This window comes from Elephantulus edwardii, unplaced genomic scaffold (assembly GCF_000299155.1).
Source record: "Elephantulus edwardii isolate Elephantulus edwardi_28Jun2011 unplaced genomic scaffold, EleEdw1.0 scaffold00002, whole genome shotgun sequence".
Classification (NCBI taxonomy): Eukaryota; Metazoa; Chordata; class Mammalia; order Macroscelidea; family Macroscelididae; genus Elephantulus; species Elephantulus edwardii.
The window spans coordinates 44,550,800-44,573,958 of NW_006399752.1; the positions used below are offsets into that span (position 1 = coordinate 44,550,800).

Genomic DNA, 23,159 nt, shown 5'->3' on the forward strand with positions numbered 1-23,159 from the left:
TTAAGAGGACCCTGATTGGCCAGAACAGCCTTCCCATCTCAAAGTCGCGAAAGGTGATATTCACCACTTTAGGGATCAGGTTTGGCCCCACCTTACATACATAGCATAAAATAACTAATTAAGATAATGCCATGTGGATCAAAAGCACTTATAAAATAATAATAGCCACAGTGATTTCTGGGTCTTTTTTAACAGAAAGCCTGAAACTCATCACTGAGCCCTCCCAGGTGGTTTCAGCAGGATTCTGGTACCATAGAGTCAGAACCAACCCCTAGGTGACCCTCTGACAGGTTTTCACAAACAAGCAATCAAACTGAAGGAGACTGCCAGACCTTCTCCTGCGGAGCAGCTGGTGGCCTCGAGCCACATGCCTTCGGGATTGCAGCACAGCTTCTTGCCACAGAGCCACCAGACCTCTCTTCAACAGGATCCTGAATCGGTCCCTTTTTTAAAAGAGAACCCTGCCATCATAAATGGGCAGTTACCCACGGTCAGTGAGCAGTCTTCTACGTTCCTTAAAGCACCTGAGTTCACCTTATTGTCAACATAGGGTCACACTTTAAAAAAAGAAAGATGTAGAGGGTTGGAATGGAACAAAAATTAGAGAATTGGTCAAGGAAAAGATATATAAAGATTTCACTGCAGTACTTGAAATTTTCCATAACTAAAATAGAATTCTAAAAAACGCCGCATTGCCCTCCAGCTCTTTCCCGTAAAACACAAGGATTGCTTCTGATTCTTTTTTACTAAGTGATTATTTAACCTTATTGCCGATAGAGACCTGCTTTCTATGGTAACAAACTTCCCTTTGGGAAGCCCCCACCACCACATTCTTCTTCTTCCTCTTCCAGCTTCACACGTTCCTAGTGATGGAACTTCTGAACGGTGGCGAGCTCTTTGAACGCATTAAGAAGAAGAAGCACTTCAGTGAGACGGAAGCCAGCTCCATCATGCGGAAGCTGGTGTCGGCCGTCAGCCACATGCACGACGTGGGTGTGGTGCACAGAGACTTGAAACCCGAGGTATAGTTGCCCCCCCACACCCAGCATGGCTTTGCAGCATCCCCAAAATACCTGTGCAGGGTTATGTTGATGTTGCTTTGTGTTTCATTTCAGGGTTCCCTAGATCACTTGAAAATATCCTGGGCTTGGGACCTTTTATTCCTTTTCTATTTCAGTCTAAAAGAAGTTTGTCTCCCCTCCCCTTTTTCTTTTTTTTTCTTTTTTCTCCAGCTGATCATCTTGATGTTATATTTGTAAGTGTGAGAGCCTTTTATGGAAGAAATACTCGATGCAACAGTTGTAGCCTAAAAATAGCAATGGAAATTTCTGTGGCAGAAAATAATATTCCTGTTAGATAGACCGTTTTAGAGAATTTTTAATAATTATAGACTCTGAAAGGTCGCTTTTCACATTTCTAATCAAATTGATTAGCTCATAGGTAGGAATGCGTGAAATCCCACTCTAAATATATTTAAGCAAAAAATTGCAATGGGCTAATTAATTGCTGCCCAGGCTTTTCTCTGCTCACAGAACTAGAATATTTCTAGAACAGTGTAAGGACAGAAGTAGCAACTTTTTTTTCTTTCTTCTTTTGAAAAGGTTCATAAGAAGGATGACTCTAAAATGATCTCATTTCTGTAAAAAAAAAGAAAAAAAGATTAATTAATGAAAATATCTCCCTTTTGGAAAACCATCAAGTAATAATGATAATGGAAAACCAGAAACCAACAATTTATAAAATGATAATAACGAAACATCCTTTGCCAGACGCACAATAATACATATGTCTTCTCAGGAGAGAACTTGTTTTTAGTTACCATGTGATAATACATTTTTGAGCACATTGAAGAGGGTCATTTACTTGCTATTTATCCCTTGTATGGTAGCCTACATTTCTCTAAAAGCACCATTTTTGCCTTTCATTGGAATATCTTGGATTACTACAAGAAGATGTTTTATAATGGAGCTCTTTACATACAAATAGAACTGATTTTTTCCCCTTTTATTTACATTTCTGCCTGTGTGCTTTCTATTATTGTTATTCATATTACTAGAGATTAACCAGAAGTGAATTGTTTTATGAACTTGCAGCTAGGAGAGCTGTCCCTCCACTTCCTTCACCATACTTCTCTCTCTCCTCCCTACACGCCCACAGAAAATATGGTGCTCTGCGTATCGGAGATTAGCTGTCTATTTTTAAGTTTGAAAGCACACCAGTTAAATGTTTTCTTGATAGACAAGGAACAAGCATGTAATTTTTTTAATTGAAAAGATCTGTTCCTGACTGTATAGAATTCGTTTTCTCATGTTTTATTCCCTGATAACTGGCCATCTGTTACCTCATGTGTCTTAAATGATACAACTGTCCTCTCAGGCAAAATTTCGATTTATCCTCCTTCTTTGCTAACTAAAAAGCTCTTATGTAGCCTAATTCTTCTTATTTATTACAGAGCTAGTCTTTTAAAAGGTCATTTGGCTTGAGCAGAATTGGCAGGAGTTTTAGGACATAAAAGTTGTAGTCCTAAGCCAGCTCTTTACTTGGACAAAGGAAAATTAGCTTGCTGTTAACATTTTTGTAATGAAACAGCTTTCACTGGGACTTCTAACGCAGAGTGTATTTTTTTTTCCAACCGTAAAAGAGACTAGGTGGTCTCTCACACCAGTGTAGCATTTAAGATGAGACTGTATGTATTTTGTTAGCTATTTGCATGGTATTCATCTCCTGCAGGACAAAATCCTTCAGCCTAGGTGAGAGTCAGAGAGGTTTAGAATCTGTCTGATACCCATGGTAGACTGCCTTGTACTTTTCCAAATGGTTGGTTTTTGTACTCTTCAGAGAGTGGTAAGAATGTCTGTCAGAGTGCTTGCAGGCAGAAACTATAGAACTGTCTCTAACATTTGAACTTGGAGGAGAAAGGGAGGTGAGTGAGCTGTGGGTTCAGATTTCCCATGTTCAAGAAAGGGATCATAGGCACCAAAATGACATTTCCTCCATTTTTCCTACTTCAAGGATGAAGGTCAAGGACATCATAGGTCTTAATATAGAATAAACCCATGTCATTCCCAGGACCTAGTGGGCTCAATGAAGTGGGGGCCGTGTGAGCCCCCTCTTTCCTCCCGCGTAGCCCAGGGCCTCCCTGCTCTCTGGAGGAGCTCACGTACTGCCTGCTGAAAGGCCTGTCCCAACCACTCTTCAGTTTTAACTTCAGTCATGAGGGAAGCTTGCATCTACTTACTGCTGTGTCTTAATTCCAACACAGATTGCGGATTACATACTGTATGATAGAAAACTTCTCTGCTGGGTTTTCTTTCCTTCCTTTTCTCTTTCTTCCCACCTTATTCATTTTTAACTTTTAAGTGGAAGGCTTCAAAGATTTTTCTTTGTGTTAATCAAGACTTCTGTGATTTTATTTCCATTAAAATAGTATCATCAAATCAAATACTGTTCCAGGACTGTGTACTAGTTGAATAAATGTAAAGGCATAACTAATTTTGCTAAGATTTGTAAAGACAATATAATCAGACTCAGTCACTGGGGGTACTAGCTAACAGAACTGATAAAAAAGTATCCATTCATCAGTACTATTGGCAGTTAGTAAGCGTGTAAATACAAAAGCAGCACAAAGTGTTAATGATCCAGAAACTTTAGTGGATGAATGATTCCAAATAACAATTTTCTATGAATTATTAAGGAATAATATCACTAAGCAAGTATTAACTGTGTAGGAGAAAATATTTCTGAAACATAGTGTGTATTTCCCTCTCTCTCCTTTCAGACCCCTAAACCCAGCTCCATCAAGCCGATTCTGTCATATGGGGACACTCAGTTGGGTCACCATGTGCAAGGCTAGAAGTCTTGATAGGACGTTGCCTCGTCTATCTCCTTGGGAGCAGCTCATGGGTTTGAACTGCCAGTCTTTCAGTTAACAGTTGAGTGCATAATCCACCACGCCACTAGGCTCAATAACAAATCATACTAGATGTATCTAACTGTCTTCTTTCTGACTTTATTTCATGAACAAATACTTACCATGTTCCTACTATGCAACTGTTTTAGGCCAGGCCTTGGGAATACAATCATAATTAAGGTAATACAACCCTTGGCCTCATGAAATTACGCGCTCTTGAGGGATGAAGCCTTTAAACTAATCATACAGAAATGATAAGTGCCAGCAAGGAACAGTAAATGTGAAGAGAGCTAACCTTCCTATGGTGGGAAGTGCAGGGTGATATGTCCATATGATATGCAGGCGTGAGGGTGGGTGACTGGCTGAGGAAGTAGAAACCAATCCAGCAGAGACAAGACCATAGGCAGCGGGCTGACTTCAGATGGCACAAGGCTGTGACCTTGGACAAGACGTGGAGCAGTTGAAAATTGTTTCCTGTGACACGGTAAAATTGGAGTAGCAAAGAAAATTAACACAGCAACAGAAGAAGGCATGCAGGCCCCAGACCCTCACCATCAGACCTCTCTTTCTCTGCGGAAATCAAAACATGGGTCTAGCGATGGTTAGCACCCCGTGAACGGGCTCACACATTCCAAGGCATTTTAATGGGCAGACTAATTTTAAGTGTGCATATCTTGCAGAATTTACTATTCACGGATGAGAACGACAACTTGGAAATTAAAATCATTGACTTTGGCTTTGCGCGCCTGAAGCCGCCTGATAACCAGCCTCTTAAGACCCCTTGCTTCACCCTCCATTACGCTGCCCCTGAGCTCCTGAACCACAGCGGCTACGACGAGTCCTGCGACCTCTGGAGCCTGGGCGTCATTCTGGTGAGTTCCTTCGGGCTCAGCCCTTGACCGATCCGTCGTCTGCCCTCCAGCTCTAAGCCCTCCTTCCTCTCTCCTCTTCAAGTCCTGAACAAGTTGGTAGATTTCCTTTTTATAAAAGTTAACCAAAGAACAGTTCCCCGCCTGGGACATCATCTTGGGGAAAATGTAAGAACTTTTCTTTGATGTGGGAGATTTCCGGTGGCCCAGTGGGTAGGGAGCTGTACTGCTAATGCAAAAAGGCTGTGCCTGTCTCACAGTTCGAATCCCCCAGTGGCTCCATGGGAGAAAGATGTGCAGTCTCCTCCCTTGTGAGAACCCACTGGAGGGTCAGCTGTGAGTTGGCTTTGATTGGACAACAGTGAGAGATTCTTTACATAAATCGAAGGGATACAACCACAGAGATGTTGCAGGCTCAGTTACCTTACAGACCATGACTCTGGCCATTACAAGAAAGCCTACAGATGAAGTGAGCCACACAGTGGTTTCCCAGTGTGTATGGAAATGATGCTTACACTATCCTGCAGATGATTATTAAGCAGAGTGGGGGACAGTTTGAAATAGAGTGAGAAGCACCACAGTATGATAGAGACCCATAGTGAGCACATGTCTGTTGAAGAAATGCTCACTGTAGACTTCCTCAACAGTTAAACAAACCTCCAGTTTGTCAAAAAGAAAAAAACACAGTGTCTGCAAAGTATAATACAGCAAAATACGGTATGCTTGTATTTTTCAAGAGAAATTATGTGCATATTGTTGTTGTTGATTGCCTTCAAGTTGAGCACGACTCATAGCAACCCTATGAACAGAAGGCCCGAAGCCTTTCTATAACTTTCGACATTTATCAAAGCTCATAGAGTTTCCGGAGGCATGATATTGTATTGAGCATAACATAATAAATTCCGTCATGAATTTAAAAAAAAAATAGCAAAATGACTCATTAATAGACATTTTAAAAAACTATTGCGAGAGAGTTCCTGGTGAAAAACACAAGCCAACAAATAGAAGAATTTAGAAAGATGATAACTGTGTCATCTTTCTACTGAACAGTGGTAAAAAATTTAAAAAGAAAGTAAAGAAATATGATGACTCCGTAAAATAAAAATCATGATGAGCTTGCTTCTCAGAAAATGCCACTGGCTGCCTGATCAGAAGCAGAGCGTTAGGCTGGGGAAGTTCAGGACGCATGTTTGTTTTGTTTCCTTTCATCTTTCCTTTCTCTATAGAGTTTATAATGCATGTTCTTAGGAGGTAACATTTCAGACAGAAAGACACAAGAAAGAAGAAATCCCTCCTGGTCCCACAGCACACTAAGATGGGATTTGTATACACATACCCCTGCCTTTTCCTATCATCTGTATCTGTCTGTACTTTCTATCTTCTACAGATTTTTCCTCACATGCATACATATTTAGATTTTTTTAACAAACAGCAGTATGTTGTACAAGTATTTAACCATTTATACACTAATGGGCAGTTAACATTCCTATGGGTTTTCAATTATAAACTGTACATTGTATTTGTTTGTTTGTTTTAGCAGGTGTTGGCGCTTATCTCATTTCTTTCGGATAGATTCCTTGGAGAATGATATGTGTTTCTTAATTTTGACACACTAGATTTTCTTCTAGAAAATTCTTGGACACTATCCAGTGATTACGTTGATCATCTAATATTAAACCCCAGTTTGCTTTTAAAATTTCATGCATTTCCTGATAGACCATTCAATGTGAGAATTTCTTGTCTCTTACCAACTGCTATTTTTTATCTTTCTCAATTTCCTTATGAGCATTTTTCTTGTTGAAATTTAAAGTTTAATTATTGTAATTATTTGTCAGGAGTATTATATATGTTTTTCCTGATTGATACTTGTTGGAAAATTTTGGTTATAGTGATAAGGGGTTTAGCTTTTATTCTTAGAGAAGTTTAAAAGGAATTTGTTTTAGTATCATAAGATATGTCGGTCCTTTTATTTATGAAGTGGGCCTTCCCTAAACTCAAGGTTATGAAAATATTCTCTTAAATTTAATTCTAAAAATTATTGCTATACTTAAATCTGTCCTCTCTGGGATTCCTTTTATTTCCTTGTCAGCTTTTCCAAGGACTAGACATTTCTCCTGCAGGATTTTACTTTTATTTTAAAGCTCCATCCGGGTTTCATTGAGCAATATTCAATATTATTAGTGTACCATTTACAAACTGAGCTTCCATAATTATGTAATATTATTTTTGTTGTTGCTGTTGTTGTTTTGTGCCGTTGAGTCGGAGCGGACTGTCCAGTCGCTTGTCAAAAGCCAGTAAATAGAGCAGGAGGAGGTTACCCATCCTTCTCCCACAGAGTAGCTGGTGGATTTTGAACCGTTTGCCTTCTGTGGATTGCAGTATAGCTTCTTACCACAATGCCACCAGAGCTTCTGTAATATTATTTTTAATATTTTTTTAAAAACTTCTGTAGATTGAAGAGTTGTATTTAAAGACTTATATTGGTGGTGTTTTAAATAGGAACACTGCCCTACTTGGAAAAACCATTTAATCCTAATAATGCTGTGAGGTTACTCTTTATGAATTATCTCTAGATTATGTCCATCATACACTCTTCAGTTTTAAAAGACAGTCTACATGCAGGTATGTATTTTACAATCTATAAATGCCATATCCATTGGCAGGATTTTAATGAAAAACTGGGACAAAGAGCAAGTTAAATGATGCCTCGGATGTCTAATAAACAATGTCCAGATTGTAAGGAAATTCTAAAAGAAAGCAATGCATTTTCCTGGCCAATAAGTTCAACAGGCAAAATGGTGTGGGAGGTCATTAAAAACCACTCAAGAGACCATTTGTATCTTGTTTGAATCCTGATCCAAACAAACTCCCAACTTGTAGAAATATTAATACAGAATGTATACAATGTATATACTTACAACTGAGGACATTTAAATAGTGGTTGGCGATTGGATAAGTAACATAGAGCTAAAAAAGCCTTTTAACACTGGCCCAGAGCCTGCAGCCTGGAAGGCAGAGGGTGGGCCTCCCCGTGACCATGCCTGAGGAGAAGCCATCCTGACTGAAGAACCGTGCACTATCCTGTTAGTTCCTTAATACACTCCATAATCCAGAAGGAGGGGAAGTGACTCAAGATACACCTCATCCCTGGAGCCCTACAAAACAATTTCTGGCCTCACAGTCTCCTTAACCTTGGTGTGGTTTATTGGTCACCCTCTGCGGTGTCTACGGCTTGAAGAACGTGTAGGATCTATGCTGGTTCCTGCTCGCCTGGTCTGGTTTAATGGCAACACTGACACAGAGCCTGTGTGGCATTCTTAATGGCATGAAGGTGTTCTAGGTCCCCTGTCCCAGTGCTAAATGGAGGGTTAGTACAGCCCTGGAGCAGGTCTGGGAATGCTGCTATTCCACGGACAGACTTAGGGCTTTGATTCCTCCCTTTAAAGGAAACCAAGAATCAGATTAACAGGTGCTTGTGCCTCATTCGGCAGGGCAGCTGCACTGGGAACACCCAGCTGAGTAGATGGTGGAAGTCCCCTGTCGCTAGCCACAGTCCATCCATGTTGGGTAGGCGACAAACAGGTAGCTTGGATGGGGATATAACGAGTGTAGGGGGTGCCTGCTACTCTTCAAGTCTTGGGAAATGAATCTGTGAGATGAAGTTTGGCTTTTATTTACCGTCTTGACCCAGAAGAGTTTCATGGGTTTGCACATGTCACTTCCACCCGTAATGACTCTTAGACCACAATTCAGGGGACCAGTATGCATGCTAGGACAGGAGTTGTTGTTGTTGTTGTGTACTGTGAAGTAGGAACAGATCTATAGCTGACCCTCCAGTGGGTTTTCAGAGGCAGTTAATCGCAGTGAGGAGATTGCCCATCTTTCCACCTCGCAGTGACTGGTGGATTTGAACTGTGTGCCTTTGGGATTGCTGTGAAGCTTCTTACCACTAGGCCACCAGAACGCTCTGTGACAGAGATAAGACTGTCCAGCTCGGTATACTGTTCTGTGGCTTTACGGGCTAATTGGACTCACTGCAAGATGAGCTTTGGTCAAAGCTCCATTTCCCATCTGATTAAATAAGTCTCTTTAAAAAAATAATAATAGTAATCTTCATAAAGATTTTGTTTGCATGTGGTATTAACTGCATTGTTTAATCATTCCCATATTCTACTAGATCATCTTTCTTGAGAAAAGGAACAAATACAGATCTAGTCAGTTGGTAGTTATCTTCCAGGGTTCTGGGCACAGCCTGTCAGTACATCCAGGTATACATCTGTTTGTTGGAACATATTGCTTGGTATTACATCAACTCCTGGGGCTTTTTTTTTTTTTTCTAATGCCTTCAGTGTAGTTTGAACGTCTTCCTTTGTTACCATTGGTTCTTGAACATATGCTATTTCCTGGAATTACTAGAATAGCAAAGCATATCAACAGATAACTGCCAGAAATGTAAGCGGGATTTAGAAGAGACCATGGCACCAGTGATATCATTCCTGATGTCCGCACCAGTGATATCATTGCTGATGTCCAAAGGATCTTGGCTGAAAGCAGAGAATCCCAGAAGGATGTTAGTGTGGGTTTTTGTTAGTTTGTGTTTTTTTTTTTTTACTATGCAAGAGCATTTAACTATGTGGATCAAAACAAATTATGGCTAACATTGAGAAGAATAGAAATACCAGATACTTCAGTTGTGTGCATGCGAAATCTATACCTACTCCAAGAAGCTGTTCTCAGTACAAAACAAAGAAGTACCACATGCTTTAAAATCAAGAATAATGTACATTAGGACTGTATTCTTTCTCTGTGCTGTTCATTCTGTATGGTGTATACATCATTCAAGAAGCTGGACTTGAAGAAAGTGTTGTCAGGATCAGAGAAAGACTCACCAACAAACTGTGTTATGCAGATGGTACAACCTTGCTTGCTAAAAGTGAACAGGACTTGAAAGTCTTGCTGCAGAATGTCAAAGACTGCAGCTTCAATATGGATTACATATCAGCATCAAGAAGATAGAAAGCCTCACTGCTGGGCCAGACAACATCAAGAATAGAGAAAAAATTAAAGTTGTCCATGATTTCGTCTCACTTGGATACACAGTTATCACCCTTGGTACCAACCATCAAGAAATCGAAAGGTTTGGCACATTGAGAAAATCTGCCTAGGACCTCTCCAGAGTGCTAAAGAGCAAGGATGTCATTTTAAAAACTAAGGTGCATCTAATCCAAGTTTTTTCAGTTACTTATTATACATCTGGAAGGTGAACAGAAGAGTTGATGTCTTTGAGTTGTTGTGTTGGAGAAGAGTACTGAGTATTCCATGAACTGCCCAAATACAAGCAAATATGTCTGCAAGAAAGTATAACCGGGGTCCTCCCTGGAGGCAAGGATAGTGAAGCTTTTTCTCAAACACTTTGGGCATGGTGTTAGAAGAGGCTAATCCCTGGAAAAGGTCATCATTCTTGGAAAGGTAGAAGGTTTGCATAAGAGAAGAAGACCCTCAACAATATAGATTGACACAGTGCCTGTAACAATGGGCTCGGGTATATCAGAGATGAGGAGGATGGCACAGGATAGGACAGAGTTCAGACCTGCTGTTCACAGGGTCATGATGAGTTGTAGTTGACTCAGCGACACATAAAAATAGGTAAGTCCTGCTCCGACTAGAACACCATGAGCATTTTTAAGGTTCACTTGTATCCGTGTTTGAAATTAGAACAGCTCTCCCAGAGCTTGCACTTTCCTGTTTCCCAATACCTCCTGGCAATTGGCCACAGATTCCTTTGTGGGAAGATTAGGGGACCATCTATTCTGTGTACTCACTGTTGTAGTGTCAGGTCTTCTGACAATCAAGGATAATGAGTCTGTGAACTCACTTAGATCTAGAAACTGGGTCAGAGACTGATTTTCCCTATCAGAGACAAATGTCAGCCTTCTGTTTCTTTGAAGCAAAGAAAGTTGGGCAGCACTAGTCAGCTGTCCCCGAACACCATGGGACTATAGCCACCGACCCCTCAAGGCAAGGCCCAGCTATAGCCACAGACCTGCTGTAGCCACAGACACCTCAAGGCAAGGCCTGGCCTTGCTGTGTTACGCTGAGCATTAAATGAGACCCCCTGGCTCGTGCTTCAGGTGTCTCTGCCTGGATTCTGATCTTCTCTTTCATGGAGTGTTTCCATGGCAATAGTTTTTCTCCATCACACCTCATGTGCCACACCTCCACTCCCTCCTCTATCCAGGGGTCTCTCATGACCCTGATCCCTTCTGGTGTGGTTTACCCACACCCTACACTTCCTTGGCTCTCTCCCCACACCCCAGGCCCTCCATTCGTTCTCCTCTTAGATCATACTCTTTGTTCTTAATTGCAAGTAAGCTTTGGCTTCAAACTCTGGGGTACCGATGCTACAATATTCGGTGCCAGTAGTGACCCAGAAAGAAAGACCTCTAAGAAGTTTGGAGTACTCATTGTTCTGACCATGTGTCAAGAGCTTGTGTGGCCTGCTGGTCTCACGTCCAAGAGAAGTTGTTGTTGTTGTTGTTATGTGCCATCGAATCGTTTGAGACTCATAGCGATCCTATGCACAACAGCCCTAAACCCTGCTCTATCCTGTGCCAACCGCACAGCCTCTGACACACCCATCCTGATTACCCCAGTCACCGAATCAATCCATCTCATAGAGGGTCTTCCCCTCCTGCGCCGTCCCTCCACCCTCCCAAGCATGATGTCCCTCTTCAAGGACCCGTCTCTCATGGCAACATGTCCAAAGTATGTCAGACGAAGCCCCAGAATCCTTGCCTCCAAGGAGTAGCTTGGTTTAATCCTCTCCAGGATGAATCTGTTTGTTTTCTTGGCAGTCCATGGTACATTCAATACTCTTCTCCAGCACCACAGCTCAAAAGCATCAACTCTCCTGTCCTCCCTAGTCATTGTCCAACTCTCTGATGCATAACAAGTGATTGCAAAGACCATGGCCTGTAGCAGGCGTACCTTAGTCTCCAGAGAGACACCTTTGCTCTTGAGTACTTTAGAGAAGTCCCTAACAGCAGACTTTCCCATCGCAATACGCTTTTTGATTTCCTGACTGCTGGTGCCAAGAGTGTTGACTGTGGAGCCGAGCAAACTGAATCTGTGAACACTCTCAATCTCTTCGCCATCCATCCTGATGCTGCCAGTTGGTCCAGTGGTGAGAATCTTTGTCTTCTTGACATTGAGCCTCAGTCCATACTGAAGGCTGCAGTCCTTGACCCTCCGCAACAAGTGCATGAGGTCCTCCTCAGTTTCAGCAAGCAGGGTTGTGTCATCTGCATAACGCAGATTGTTAATAGACCTTCCATCAATCTTGATGCCACAACTCTCCTCATAGAGCCCAACCTCCCGGATAATCTGCTCTGCACACAGGTTGAAAAGGTATGGAGATAGGATGCATCCCTGGCGTACACCCTTCCCAATTTTGAACCATGCAGTATTACCCTGCTCTGTTCTGACTACTGCCTCTTGGTCCAAGTATAGGTTTCGTATTAACACAATTAAATGTTCTAGGATTCCCATTCTTCTCAGAGTCAGCCACAGTTTGTTATGATCCACATAGTCAAACGCCTTTGCATAATCAATGAAACACAGATAAACATTCTTCTGGTATTCCCTGCTTTCAGCCAAGATCCATCTGACGAGAGGAGTAGGGAGAAGAATTTACCTGCTGACTTCAAGCCGCCTTGCTGGGGTCTGCCCCTCACATGGCTAGGCTGTGACTGTGGGTTCAGAAGACGCCTTGGGCATCCCTCACCTCATAGCAGCCAGGGAGCCACAGAACCAGAGGCTGGCAGCTGCACAGTTGACGTGAGATGAGGCTCTGTGGGCCTCAGGTGAAAGCGGCCGGGTCCCACATCATGGTGAGAAGACGTGATGTGCTTCAGATCAAATGTGGAGCAAATGCAGCCACAGCTGGGGTGTACACTTACATCACATCCTAATAAACAAGGGTGCAGCTTGGCCGTGGCCGTGACAGTGACAGGGAGGCGACAAAGACAAGTGAGTTCAAGGAGCCAGACAGAATGTGTGCTGTAAGTATCCATTCAGACCAAATTCAAACCCAGGCAGAACCATGGGTTCCGAAGGCAGGCGGAGGCAGCCTCTGGGCTGTCCGGGGAGCTGTGGATGCAGGCCTGCCCCCGGTATTGACAAGGACACTGGGTTACAGCTGGCTCTGCCCTGGGGTTAGTCAGTAGGCCGGACACCAAGGATTTGGCACTTTCCTCTGTACATGTTGTACCTAGGTTGAAGTTTACTTTTTAAAAGTTAGTCTGAGAAAGATAAGAACAGGGAGAAAAAGATGAAAGAACTGTGTCCGTAGACTGACGAGAGGCCTGGGAGTCCACCCCTTACAGAGACTCCTTCCAAAACCCCACAACCGAGGGCTTCCCGCTAAGATGGGGGCCCAGACCCTCGTCAGCTGAGACGGCAGGAAGCAGAGAACGCATAGGCATCATAATCCTGGAAGGCTGAATTTCAGAGGGAGAGATAAAGTAGTCATTTGAACACCTACCAAGGGAGGAAACCATGAGAAAGGAGACACAACAAAGCAGCAGTCGCCGTTTTGAACTTTTGTGGAGACTTTTTTGTTGGCGAGGGAACGCAGCTACGGTAATGTCTACAACAAGAAGGATGTGATCTCCTGTGTGCCCCCTACACCCTCCCTGCCGTGAGGGCAGTTGCTTCTCACCGCCTTCACCCCCATTGAGTCCCCACGCCCTCTCCAGTTCCGCCTGGGGTCAGGCTTGCACCATTTCATATTTGGCACCAGGAGCAGAAGCATATTTCCATATTCCAAGGCTCGCTCCCTCTCTGAGAGCTGGTGAACTGTGCCTTGCTTGGCCTGCAGCCGGCCCTTGAACCAAGGGAACGCAACCTCTGACTGGAGTTCTGGCCTCTCAGTCGGCACCTTTGTGGACATCGCACCTGGCACACCACAGTCGCATTGAGAGTCAGGCCACCCCCATGGACTCCACCATCTTTGGGCATCTCGAGCTGACACTACTAGTGTGAAGCAGTTGCTCTTCACACCAGCAGAGTGTGCCATCTTTGATGGGGTACCCTGCCCACCCTGTCCCCTAGCCTGACAGACACCATCACTGGTCAGGCGGACTGCCTAGGCACCCCTGAGGCCAGCAGAACCTCCCTCAGTACCCCCGAGATGAGAAGCAGATGCTGTCTGTGTTCCAGCACGTATTGTGGGTTCTCAGCCACCTCTCAGACGAGGACTAGATCTATGTATACATATAAAGTATAGCTTGGAAGCAGGAGTGGCATCTACTGCCGAAATAGCTTCCCTCCAGAAACTCTATGAATTTGGAGAAATGACTGAAGTTATACAAGTGTTCAGGTCTTTCATTCATAGGGTCTCTGAGTCGTCTACAACTCAATGGCACTTAACAACAGTATACATATAAAGTGCTTATAACAGGCCTGACCCAAACTCCGCAGCTGATAAACATTGACTCTTATTTTTATTACTCCCACCATGACTGGTAGTGTAATCCATGCATAGCTGCACTGCTTGTTTGAATCCACCAGTGGCTCCAAGACAGGAGGCTGTGACAGCCTCCTCCTGTGTGATTTACAGCCTCTGCAGATGTGCTGGAGGGCCCACGGCGAGCTGGCTCCCATCCCATGGCCATGCTGGGGTCACCCATCATGCTGGCCAGGCTTGGGAAGGTTCCCAACTTGAACTGATCCTCAGCGGTCTAATCTGTAGAGGTGATTATGTTGCATTATGTCACACTCTCCTCCACCCCCAGCGCTGTGTGACAAAAATGGCAGTAATGCTTCTCGCGTTTTTGTAGTCACCAATTTTGTAAGATTTTCTGGTGGTTTAGTTGCAGTATTGTGGCAGGTAATATCTGTGAGCCAATGTCAGTAACTTCTTTGAGATTAAAATAGTAAGTATAAGCGAGCTCTTGTTGCCTAGTGGCAAGAAGCTGCACTGCAATCCCAGAAGTGAACGGTTCTAATCCACCAGATGCTCTGCTGCAGAAGGAGGAGCAATCTCCTCCTGTACCAGTCAGGTCCGATTTGACAGTACAAACATTTACGCAAACACACACACACACACACAAAAAAAATAATAAAAGTTAAAAAATATTTTAAAAAATAGTAATTCTAGGAAAAAGGGAAATATCAAAAAGTCTTCTCAGTTACTAATAATTTAATCTGTACATATTTTCCAAACTTTTTTTATTGTGTTCATATAACCTAAAACATTATATTAAAGCAGTTTAAAAATTTTAAAAAATGGCAGTAATGACAAAATAAGAAAGTCTAAATAAAATGTTAAGAGTGTATGGCTGTGTGTTCTAGGGAGAAGAGATGTATGAACTTGATAATTAAGGAGAGCTGCTATCTTTCTGTTTTCTGTTAGCATTGTCATCCCCCCCCCCAAAGCAATTACATTATCTTTTTTTTTCCTTCTTCTGCATCTAGCTATAAAAATGTGCTTCAGTTTTGATATCTTAATTAGCCTTGGCCCCATTATTTAGGGTCTTTGAAATGTGCTGATTGCTTCAGTCTCATTGCCGTGGAGTCAGACCTGCCTCAAAGCTGACGGTCTAGCCAGTTTTCCAGAGGCTGCAAATCTCGTAGGAGGAGAGTCCCCCTCTCTCTCCCTTGGAGTACCTGGTGGACTCAGACCACCTCAGAGGCCTGGCCCCTGTGTTAGCAGCAGTTGCATCAGGGACAGACGTCAAAGAATCTGTTGTACTTGGTCGTACTAGTCATAACATTTGGTAAATGATGCCTACGGATGCCTAGAACCGCTCTGCAAGTTGGCAGTCAACGTGGCTTGTGGCTTTTTTCCCCCTGCAGTACACGATGCTGTCGGGACAGGTCCCGTTCCAGTCTCACGACAAGAGTTTGACCTGTACCAGCGCAGTGGAAATCATGAAGAAAATTAAAAAGGGGGATTTCTCCTTTGAAGGGGAAGCTTGGAAGAATGTGTCCCAAGAGGCCAAAGATTTGATTCAAGGTACAGCTGCGAGGGCCCCTTGCCCGTTTCCTGGGATGTGCTGATTGGCCGGGTGCCCTGCTCATCACACAGGTGTCTCTCAGTGGCTCCCAGAATTCATGTGTGTCTTCTGAAAGGGTTCTTTCCCATACCCCTCTTTCCTTCCTACAAGAACTTGCTCACTGCTGAGTCTTACCCAGTTTAAAGCATTGGCATTTCAAGTCCACAGCTGGCCTACCCCCTATCACTGTCCTGCCCAGTCCATGCCCTGCTCCTCTCCCTCCTCTTTCGGACTGTGGCCCAGCCAAGGAGGCAGGCATTGAAGCACAGCTTGGGTGCTGTGCTAACTGCTCAAACCTTCTACACCATCCTCCCCACCTGGGTCCCGCACACTCCACATCCACGCAGCCCCCCAGCTATGCCCCCCTCTCCTTTCACGCAGCTCTCACCTCAGCTCCTGTCATCAGTTCTCTCTTAAAATCCTGCAGTCTTTTAAAATGGTCTCATTTCCCCGGGCTTCACCTGTCCATCCTCCATTCCATCAGCAGAGAATCTTTCATATATATTCTTTTTGAATTATTTTTTTATTAATTTTAATAAACGTTTGCAGAGACTTTGGATTTTCATTCATTCATTGTTGCATTTTTCTCCCTGCCCACCCCTCCCCCCTTTTTGCTCTTCTCTTTGAAAAATAAAATTAAAATTCTTTAAATTGGTGGACAATCCCCCCGCCTGCCCTGAGTATACTCCACTATGCAGCCTTTATTCTGAACTCTTGTCATGACCATAATACCCAATTATATATCGCTTTTAAACAGTTCTCTCCCTCATATGGTTCAATGCAGTATATGTACTTTATCCAATCTCTCTGCATCACCCCAACCCTGATATCAGTCCCATTCTGTAACTGTGGGACTGTGTAGTATTTGTCCCTTTGTGACTGAGATACTTCACTCAGCATAATGTCCTCCAGGGTTACCCATTTTGAATAATATTTTATGAGTTCCTTGTTTTTCACTGCAGCGTAGTATTCCATGGGGTGAACATCCCAGAGCTGCTCTATCCATTTGTTTGTTGATGGGCACTTAGGTTGTTTCCAACTCTTTGCTATTGTGAACAAAGCTGTGATAAACATGGGTGTGCATAAATCTGCTTGGGTGGGGGTCATGGTTTCTTTAGGGTATATTCCCAGTAGTGGAATTGCTGGGTCAAATTGTATTTCTATTTCCAACTTTTTGAGAAAGCACCATCCAGCCTTCCACAGTGGTGGCACCATTTTACACTCCCACCAGCAGTGAATAAGGGTTCCAGTTTCTCCACAACCTCGCCAGCATTTGATGTACCTTTCTAATAGCAAATGCAGTCACGTTTCCTCCATTAGAGATTGTTCAGAGCGCCCCAGTTATCTCCAGGCCTCACCCTGTAGTGTAGCATTTAGAATCCAGAGCCCTTCGTGTCCTGCTTCTGAGGTCTCATCTCTCCCACCGCACAGTCCTGGGACTCCGCAGATGGGCCCTGCTCGTACTCTGGGACTCCCTTGCCCTTACCTATGCTTCTCAATCCCTGGAGTAAGTACGCCTCACCCAGCCACCTTCTGTGGGCCCTCCCAGACTCCCCTCTGGAGCTTGGCCTGCTGACACACCGTGTGTGTGTGTGTGTGTGTGTGTGTGTGTGTGTGTGTGTGTGCGCGCGCGCGCGCGTGCCTGTGTGTGTGTCTGTGTGTACACGTTGCTGGCACATTGACTGTACTTGTCCTCTGAAGTTCCCCTACCTGGCGACATGTCTGTCTGTCCCAGCAGCCGCTCTTGGAGTCCCGTCCTCTCTCTAGCTCCTTATGGCAGTGCAGCCCCTGTGTTTGAGGAGGTGCTGGGTAAATGCGTGTGACCCCGATGCAGTAGACCCAAGCACTCACTGCCATTTGCAGTTCTCCACGCCCCACATGGAGTCTTTATTTCAGGTGGTGATTTTCTCCCAGTTGACAAGCTAGTCAGGGTACAAAATCCACAGCCACTGCCGTCGGGTAGGTCCTGCGTCACAGCCCCCCGTACAGGACAGAGTAGTCCTGCCCATCAGATTCTGAGGCTGCAGATCTCTCCGTGCGCTGGTGGCTGCCCCTTTCAGCCAATGGCTTTGCATTAGCAGCCTGTTGCTTTGAGCATTACGCCACCAGAGCGCCATCATGCAGATACAACCCCTCAGAAATACGTTATTTGTGGACTCTGTCATTAGCACTCAGTGTTCACCAAGGTTTAAATGTGTATGGGACTGTAATTATCTTTATAAGAAAGTAAAGCCTTTTTTTCCACTTTATTTTGTATTGCTTTGCACACAAAAACCATAGACATCATGTTACCATTCATGTACGTCTTGTTTCCTCCACTCCTGCGTTCGCGTTCTGTTTCAGATGATCACTCATATGCATTCTGTTCCTAAGAGATTAAAGCCTTTTAGAGATGATGGTGTCGTGGGACTGTAGTGGGGGGCTGCTGTGGCTGCACTCACGCTGTGTTTTAAGTGACAAATCATTAAATGGGAATATTTCACTTGGCAGGACTCCTCACGGTTGACCCAAATAAAAGGCTCAAAATGTCCAGCCTGAGGTACAACGAGTGGCTCCAAGACGGGAGCCAGCTGTCCTCCAACCCGCTGATGACCCCTGACATTCTCGGGTCGTCGGGCGCTGCTGTGCACACCTGTGTGAAAGCCACCTTCCACGTAAGCCCCCCCAACCCCACCCCATGAGTGAGAGCGACTGGAAGGGGCACCAGGATGAATGCTTCTTTTGTGTTCTTTTCTGTCCTGCCCTTTCCTGCCGTCTGAGCGTTACCTGGGCAGGTGCTGCCCTTTGCTCTTACCTGGTTGATTTTTCGAAGGGATGAGCACCTCCCTGGCATTGTCGTTTACCACGTGGAGGGAGTTTGTTCTGGGCTCCAAGGGTGACCCAGAACCATATTCCGAGAGTTCTGCTGGAAGCGTTGCCTCGTCTATGCCTTTCTTTCCACGTATCTCTCCTGCTCCTTCCAGGACCTTCACTTGGATCTCTTCTAGAGAGATCAGCAGTGGGTCACTGGGAACTGCCCAGCTCTTCTGGGCTCAGGGTCAGGAAAGGTGAGGTTCTGTGGGCCAGTCATCTTTGGCACTGTTTCTGTGCATCTTTGCTCTTCTTCCTCTTCTTTGTTCTGGGCAGGGAGAGACTAATGGTTGTACCTTCTCAAGCTTTTAAAAGACCCCAGCTGGATAAATGATGTATACTACATTGAAACAGATGAGGGAGAGAACTGCTTAAAAGGGATATGTGATTAGGTATTATTGTCATGACAGGAGTCCAGAATGAAGGCTGCATGGTGGAGTGGACCTGGGGGGGAGGGATTGTAAAACAATGAAAGAATTTTACTTTTCAAAGAGAAGAGTGAATTGAGGAGGGAGGGGTGGGCAGGGAGAAAAGTGCAACAATGAATGAATGAAAATCTAAAGTCTCTGTAAACGTGCATTAAAATTCATAATAATTAAAAAAAGAATAAATTTAAAAAGATCCCAGCTGAACTCACCCAAGTAGGACATAGAGCCCTGTGTTTGTGAACTGCGATGTGCCAGCTGACCGCGAGGTGTGGCCTGCTGAGCGCACAGCACCTCATTCCCGTAGGAGACTTGATCACAATTAAGAAGTTTACATATCTTTGCCCCGCGTCGACCTCGGCTTTGCTGTATGTGTGGATATATTTACAGCATTTACTTCTATGAATGCAGAAACAATATCTGTCAGACCTAATCAGATGTCCTTACTCTAACTTCAGAGACACACTTTTAGTAATATATTTATAGAAATAGGTGGCCTTTCTACGAAGATGGTACCAAAAGTGAAAAAGGAAGCCCCTGGCCCTCCTAAAACTGAAGCCAAAGCAAAGGCATTAGGCCAAGCAGGTGTCCTGAAGGGCGTCCACAACCACAAAAAAAAAAAAAAGATCCTCACGTCACACACCTTCTGGTGCCCTAAGACAGTGAGACTCCAAAGGCAGCCCAAATACCCCCAGAAGAATGCCCCCAGGAGAAACAAGCTTGACCACTATGCCATCATCCAATTTCCCCTGACCACTGAGTCAGCTATGAAGAAGATAGAAGATAACAACACACTTGTGTTCATTGTGGATGTCAAGGCCAACAAGCACTAAATTAAACAAGCTGTAAAGAAGCTCTGTGACATTGAGGTGGCCACGGTCAACACTTTGATTAGGCCTGATGGAGAGAAGAAGGCCTGTGTTCGACTTGCTCCTGACTGTGATGCTTTGGATGTTGCCAACAAAATCGGGATCATCTAAACTGAGTCCAGCTGGCTAATTCTAAATATAAATTTTTCTCACCAAAAAAATAAAGAAATAGATGGCGTTTTATTTTAGGTATGTTTTTCTAAAATGCTTCATCTTGGGTAGAAAAGCACGTGAGGGACCAGAGTCACAGATAACCTAGCAGAGACTTCCTGATGCTAAGGGTGAGTTTGCAAATGGGGCCAGCAGTCTGATACTTGAACAGTCGAAAGCATTCTGTGTGTTGTAAAAAGCAACATGTATGAACTTGTTTCTTTCCTACAAACAAATTCACTTTCTTTAAACTCTATAAACAGACATGAGGAACCAAGACATGTATGAAGATGCCTTTATTTAACAGTTCACCTATGCAGAACAGTCTGGAGACTGGGAATGAAGGAGCTTACAGAGGGAGGTACAGTGTGTGAGGTGGTTGGAGAGGTGCCGTGTGCATCCAGGGAATAGCTGAGTACCAGCTCGAGACAGTAGTGAAATTCCTTGATCCTTAAGGACGGATTGTGGGCTTGAGAGGCGGAGACCACCAGGAACAATAGCAGATGATTCACCTGTGTGCTGAGCAAATGCAAATAAAATTATACAATCAACAGATAGAAACAGATGCAGAGAAATACAACTACCACTTCGGGATTATCTTGAGAAAGAAAGATTGTGCTGCTTCTTCCTTCAGTTGAAGAAGTAGATAAAAAGAATTCTCAAACTAGAATATGCTCAGGTGAAGAGAGATGGGGCCGCAAGAACTCCTGGCGGGTGGTCCACAGCTTACCTGTGACTGTACCTCAAGGTTGTGAGGAGTCACCTGCAGCGTTGCCCGAGCTGGAGGCTGGCAGAGGAAAGGCAGGCCGCTCAACAAGGGGCCCACCGCTCCGAGGGCCACTTGGAGGCTGGCGGGGGAAGGCAGGCCACTCAGAGGGGCCCACCACTCTGAAGGCCACTTGGAGGCTGGCAGGAGGAAGGCAGGCCACTCGAGGAACCCACCACTCCGACAGCCGGTTCTCACGGTTTACGTTAACTGCCCAAGAGACCCCCTAAGTTATCTTTCAGCAAAGAGGAGAGCCACAGCCTGTTGTGACGTAAGTCTGCCCTGTGTTGAGACTTGGGCTCTGAATCGTAAATCTAAGCAGAGAGTCAGAACAAGAGTGGAAATCTTAGATTGTGATAATCGTCAGGAATTTCTGTCAGTCGTTGATTTCTTATTGAGATGGAATTAATTTCTTCAAAGGAGTTAGTGGACTATGAAAGCTGCCTGTTTTTGTTGTTGTTGTTAGGTGCCATCGAGTCAAGTACAACTCATAGCGACCCCATGAACAAAAGATCTGAACCCTGCTCTATCTGTGCCATCCTCACACTTCCTGACCAAGAGCCCATTCCCGCAGTCACCACGTCCGTCTACCTGGTTGAGGGTCTTCCTCTCCTTCACCGACCCTCTACCCTTCCCAGAATCATGTCCTCCAAGGAATAGCCTCTTCTAGCAACATGCCCAAAGTATGTGAGGCAAAGCCTCCTCATTCTTGCCCCAGAGAGCACTCTGGCTGCACCCTCTCCAAGACTTACCTGTTGGTTCTCTTGGCCGTCCACGGGATGTTCAGTGCGTGCTGAACTGCCTAGCTATACTCATTTAATCAGCATCCCAGAAATTTCACAAGCTTTCAGGGCTTGCTTCTTTCTCTAAGGAGCTTGAAACCCTGGTTGCCAATCACAGCTTGTCTTGTGCCGTGATAACTTCTACCTGCGAAGATAGCGTAAGGACCTGTGCATTGACGAGGCCTCCTTTTCTCTCTCTTTCTCCTGTAGGCCTTTAACAAATACAAGAGAGAGGGATTTTGCCTTCAAAATGTCGATAAGGCTCCTCTGGCGAAGCGAAGGAAGATGAAAAAGACCAGCACGAGCACGGAGACGCGCAGCAGCTCCAGCGAGAGCTCACACTCCTCCTCCTCCCACTCGCACGGCAAAACCACCCCCACCAAGGCCCTGCAGCCCGGCCACCCCGCCGACAGCAATAACCCCGAGACCCTCTTCCACTTCTCGGACTGAGCGGCGCGCCCACGGTAGGCATGTGGTCGCCCCTGCGCCCCAGCTCCCTCCACACGGGCCGGGGTCCCACGGCTTGTGCTTCTCAAAACGCGCCCCTTTCTCTCTGGAGTCTGCCTCTTGGTAAATGTCTTCAGGAAACCTGTGGGCTCTCCTCATCCGGAAAGCACTGGACAGAGACGATTACTGTGAACAGAGCCCACGGCCACTAGCCAGAGGCCGAGACCGAGGCCGGCAGACCGTGCAGGAAAGAGCAGAGGTTCCCATCCGTCCAGTTAGGGGCTGGTTGGACTTGAGCTGCTTACAGAGTAAATCACAGGTTTTCGTGATAGATGCCAGTAGCAGTGACGTGTCTCAACTGGTAATTTTGTCCTTTACCTTGCGGACAATGGATTTTTAAAGAGGTTTGCATCCAGTGATCCAGTGTTCTAGCCGAGGGACAGATCGGACTTATTTTCCAAAAGATTCTATCGTGAATTTTACGTGTGGCATATCATTATTTCTTGAGAGGGGATTTTAACTTATTGTTTTTATTATTTTGATTATGTATGACAAAACCTGCTGTTGTTCATCTTTTTCTAAAAAGTTGGGGGGGAAGAGAAGAAATATAAGAACTTCAGGCCTCATCATCTGTATTTGGGGTCCTGCGAAATGCATGCTGAGCTGCGTCTGTTTTTAATTTTGCACTGCTCTTTCTTGGCAATCTGTTTTAATGATTACTGCAAACTATTAAGAAGGTACATGTGTCTCTGTTTTCAGTACTTTTGCACTTTATAAAGCGGGTGGACAAAGCAAGCTGGTTTGTAAAGTGCACTGTTGAAGTGTACGTACTGTATTTAGCCGTTTCCCCTGTCATCTGCGTCTGTTTAGCCCTCCCGGCCCTCCCCTGTTCAGTGCCCCAAGTAAGAAGGGCCTGGTGCACGGCACTGTCGTCAGCGGCTGGGTGCGGATGTGACAAAGGGCGAAAGGGAACTGGTACTAAACACTGTGCTTCCTTTGTACACTGTGTTGTGCTGCTGGGAGGCCCTTTCCTC

The 23,159-nt window shown here is 44.7% G+C and overlaps 1 protein-coding gene across 1 annotated transcript in view; it reads left to right on the forward strand.

Annotated features, from left to right (window-relative positions):
• RPS6KA5 (ribosomal protein S6 kinase, 90kDa, polypeptide 5) overlaps positions 1-22,128 on the forward strand; it is a 241,437-nt gene extending 219,309 nt beyond the window's left edge. Inside the window, exons 13-17 of the mRNA XM_006879119.1 lie at positions 852-1,022; positions 4,591-4,782; positions 15,637-15,796; positions 18,327-18,490; positions 21,889-22,128. Coding sequence (XP_006879181.1) covers positions 852-1,022; positions 4,591-4,782; positions 15,637-15,796; positions 18,327-18,490; positions 21,889-22,128 — 927 coding nt within the window. The remainder of the gene's footprint in view (positions 1-851; positions 1,023-4,590; positions 4,783-15,636; positions 15,797-18,326; positions 18,491-21,888) is intronic.
• Positions 22,129-23,159: the final 1,031 nt, after the last annotated feature.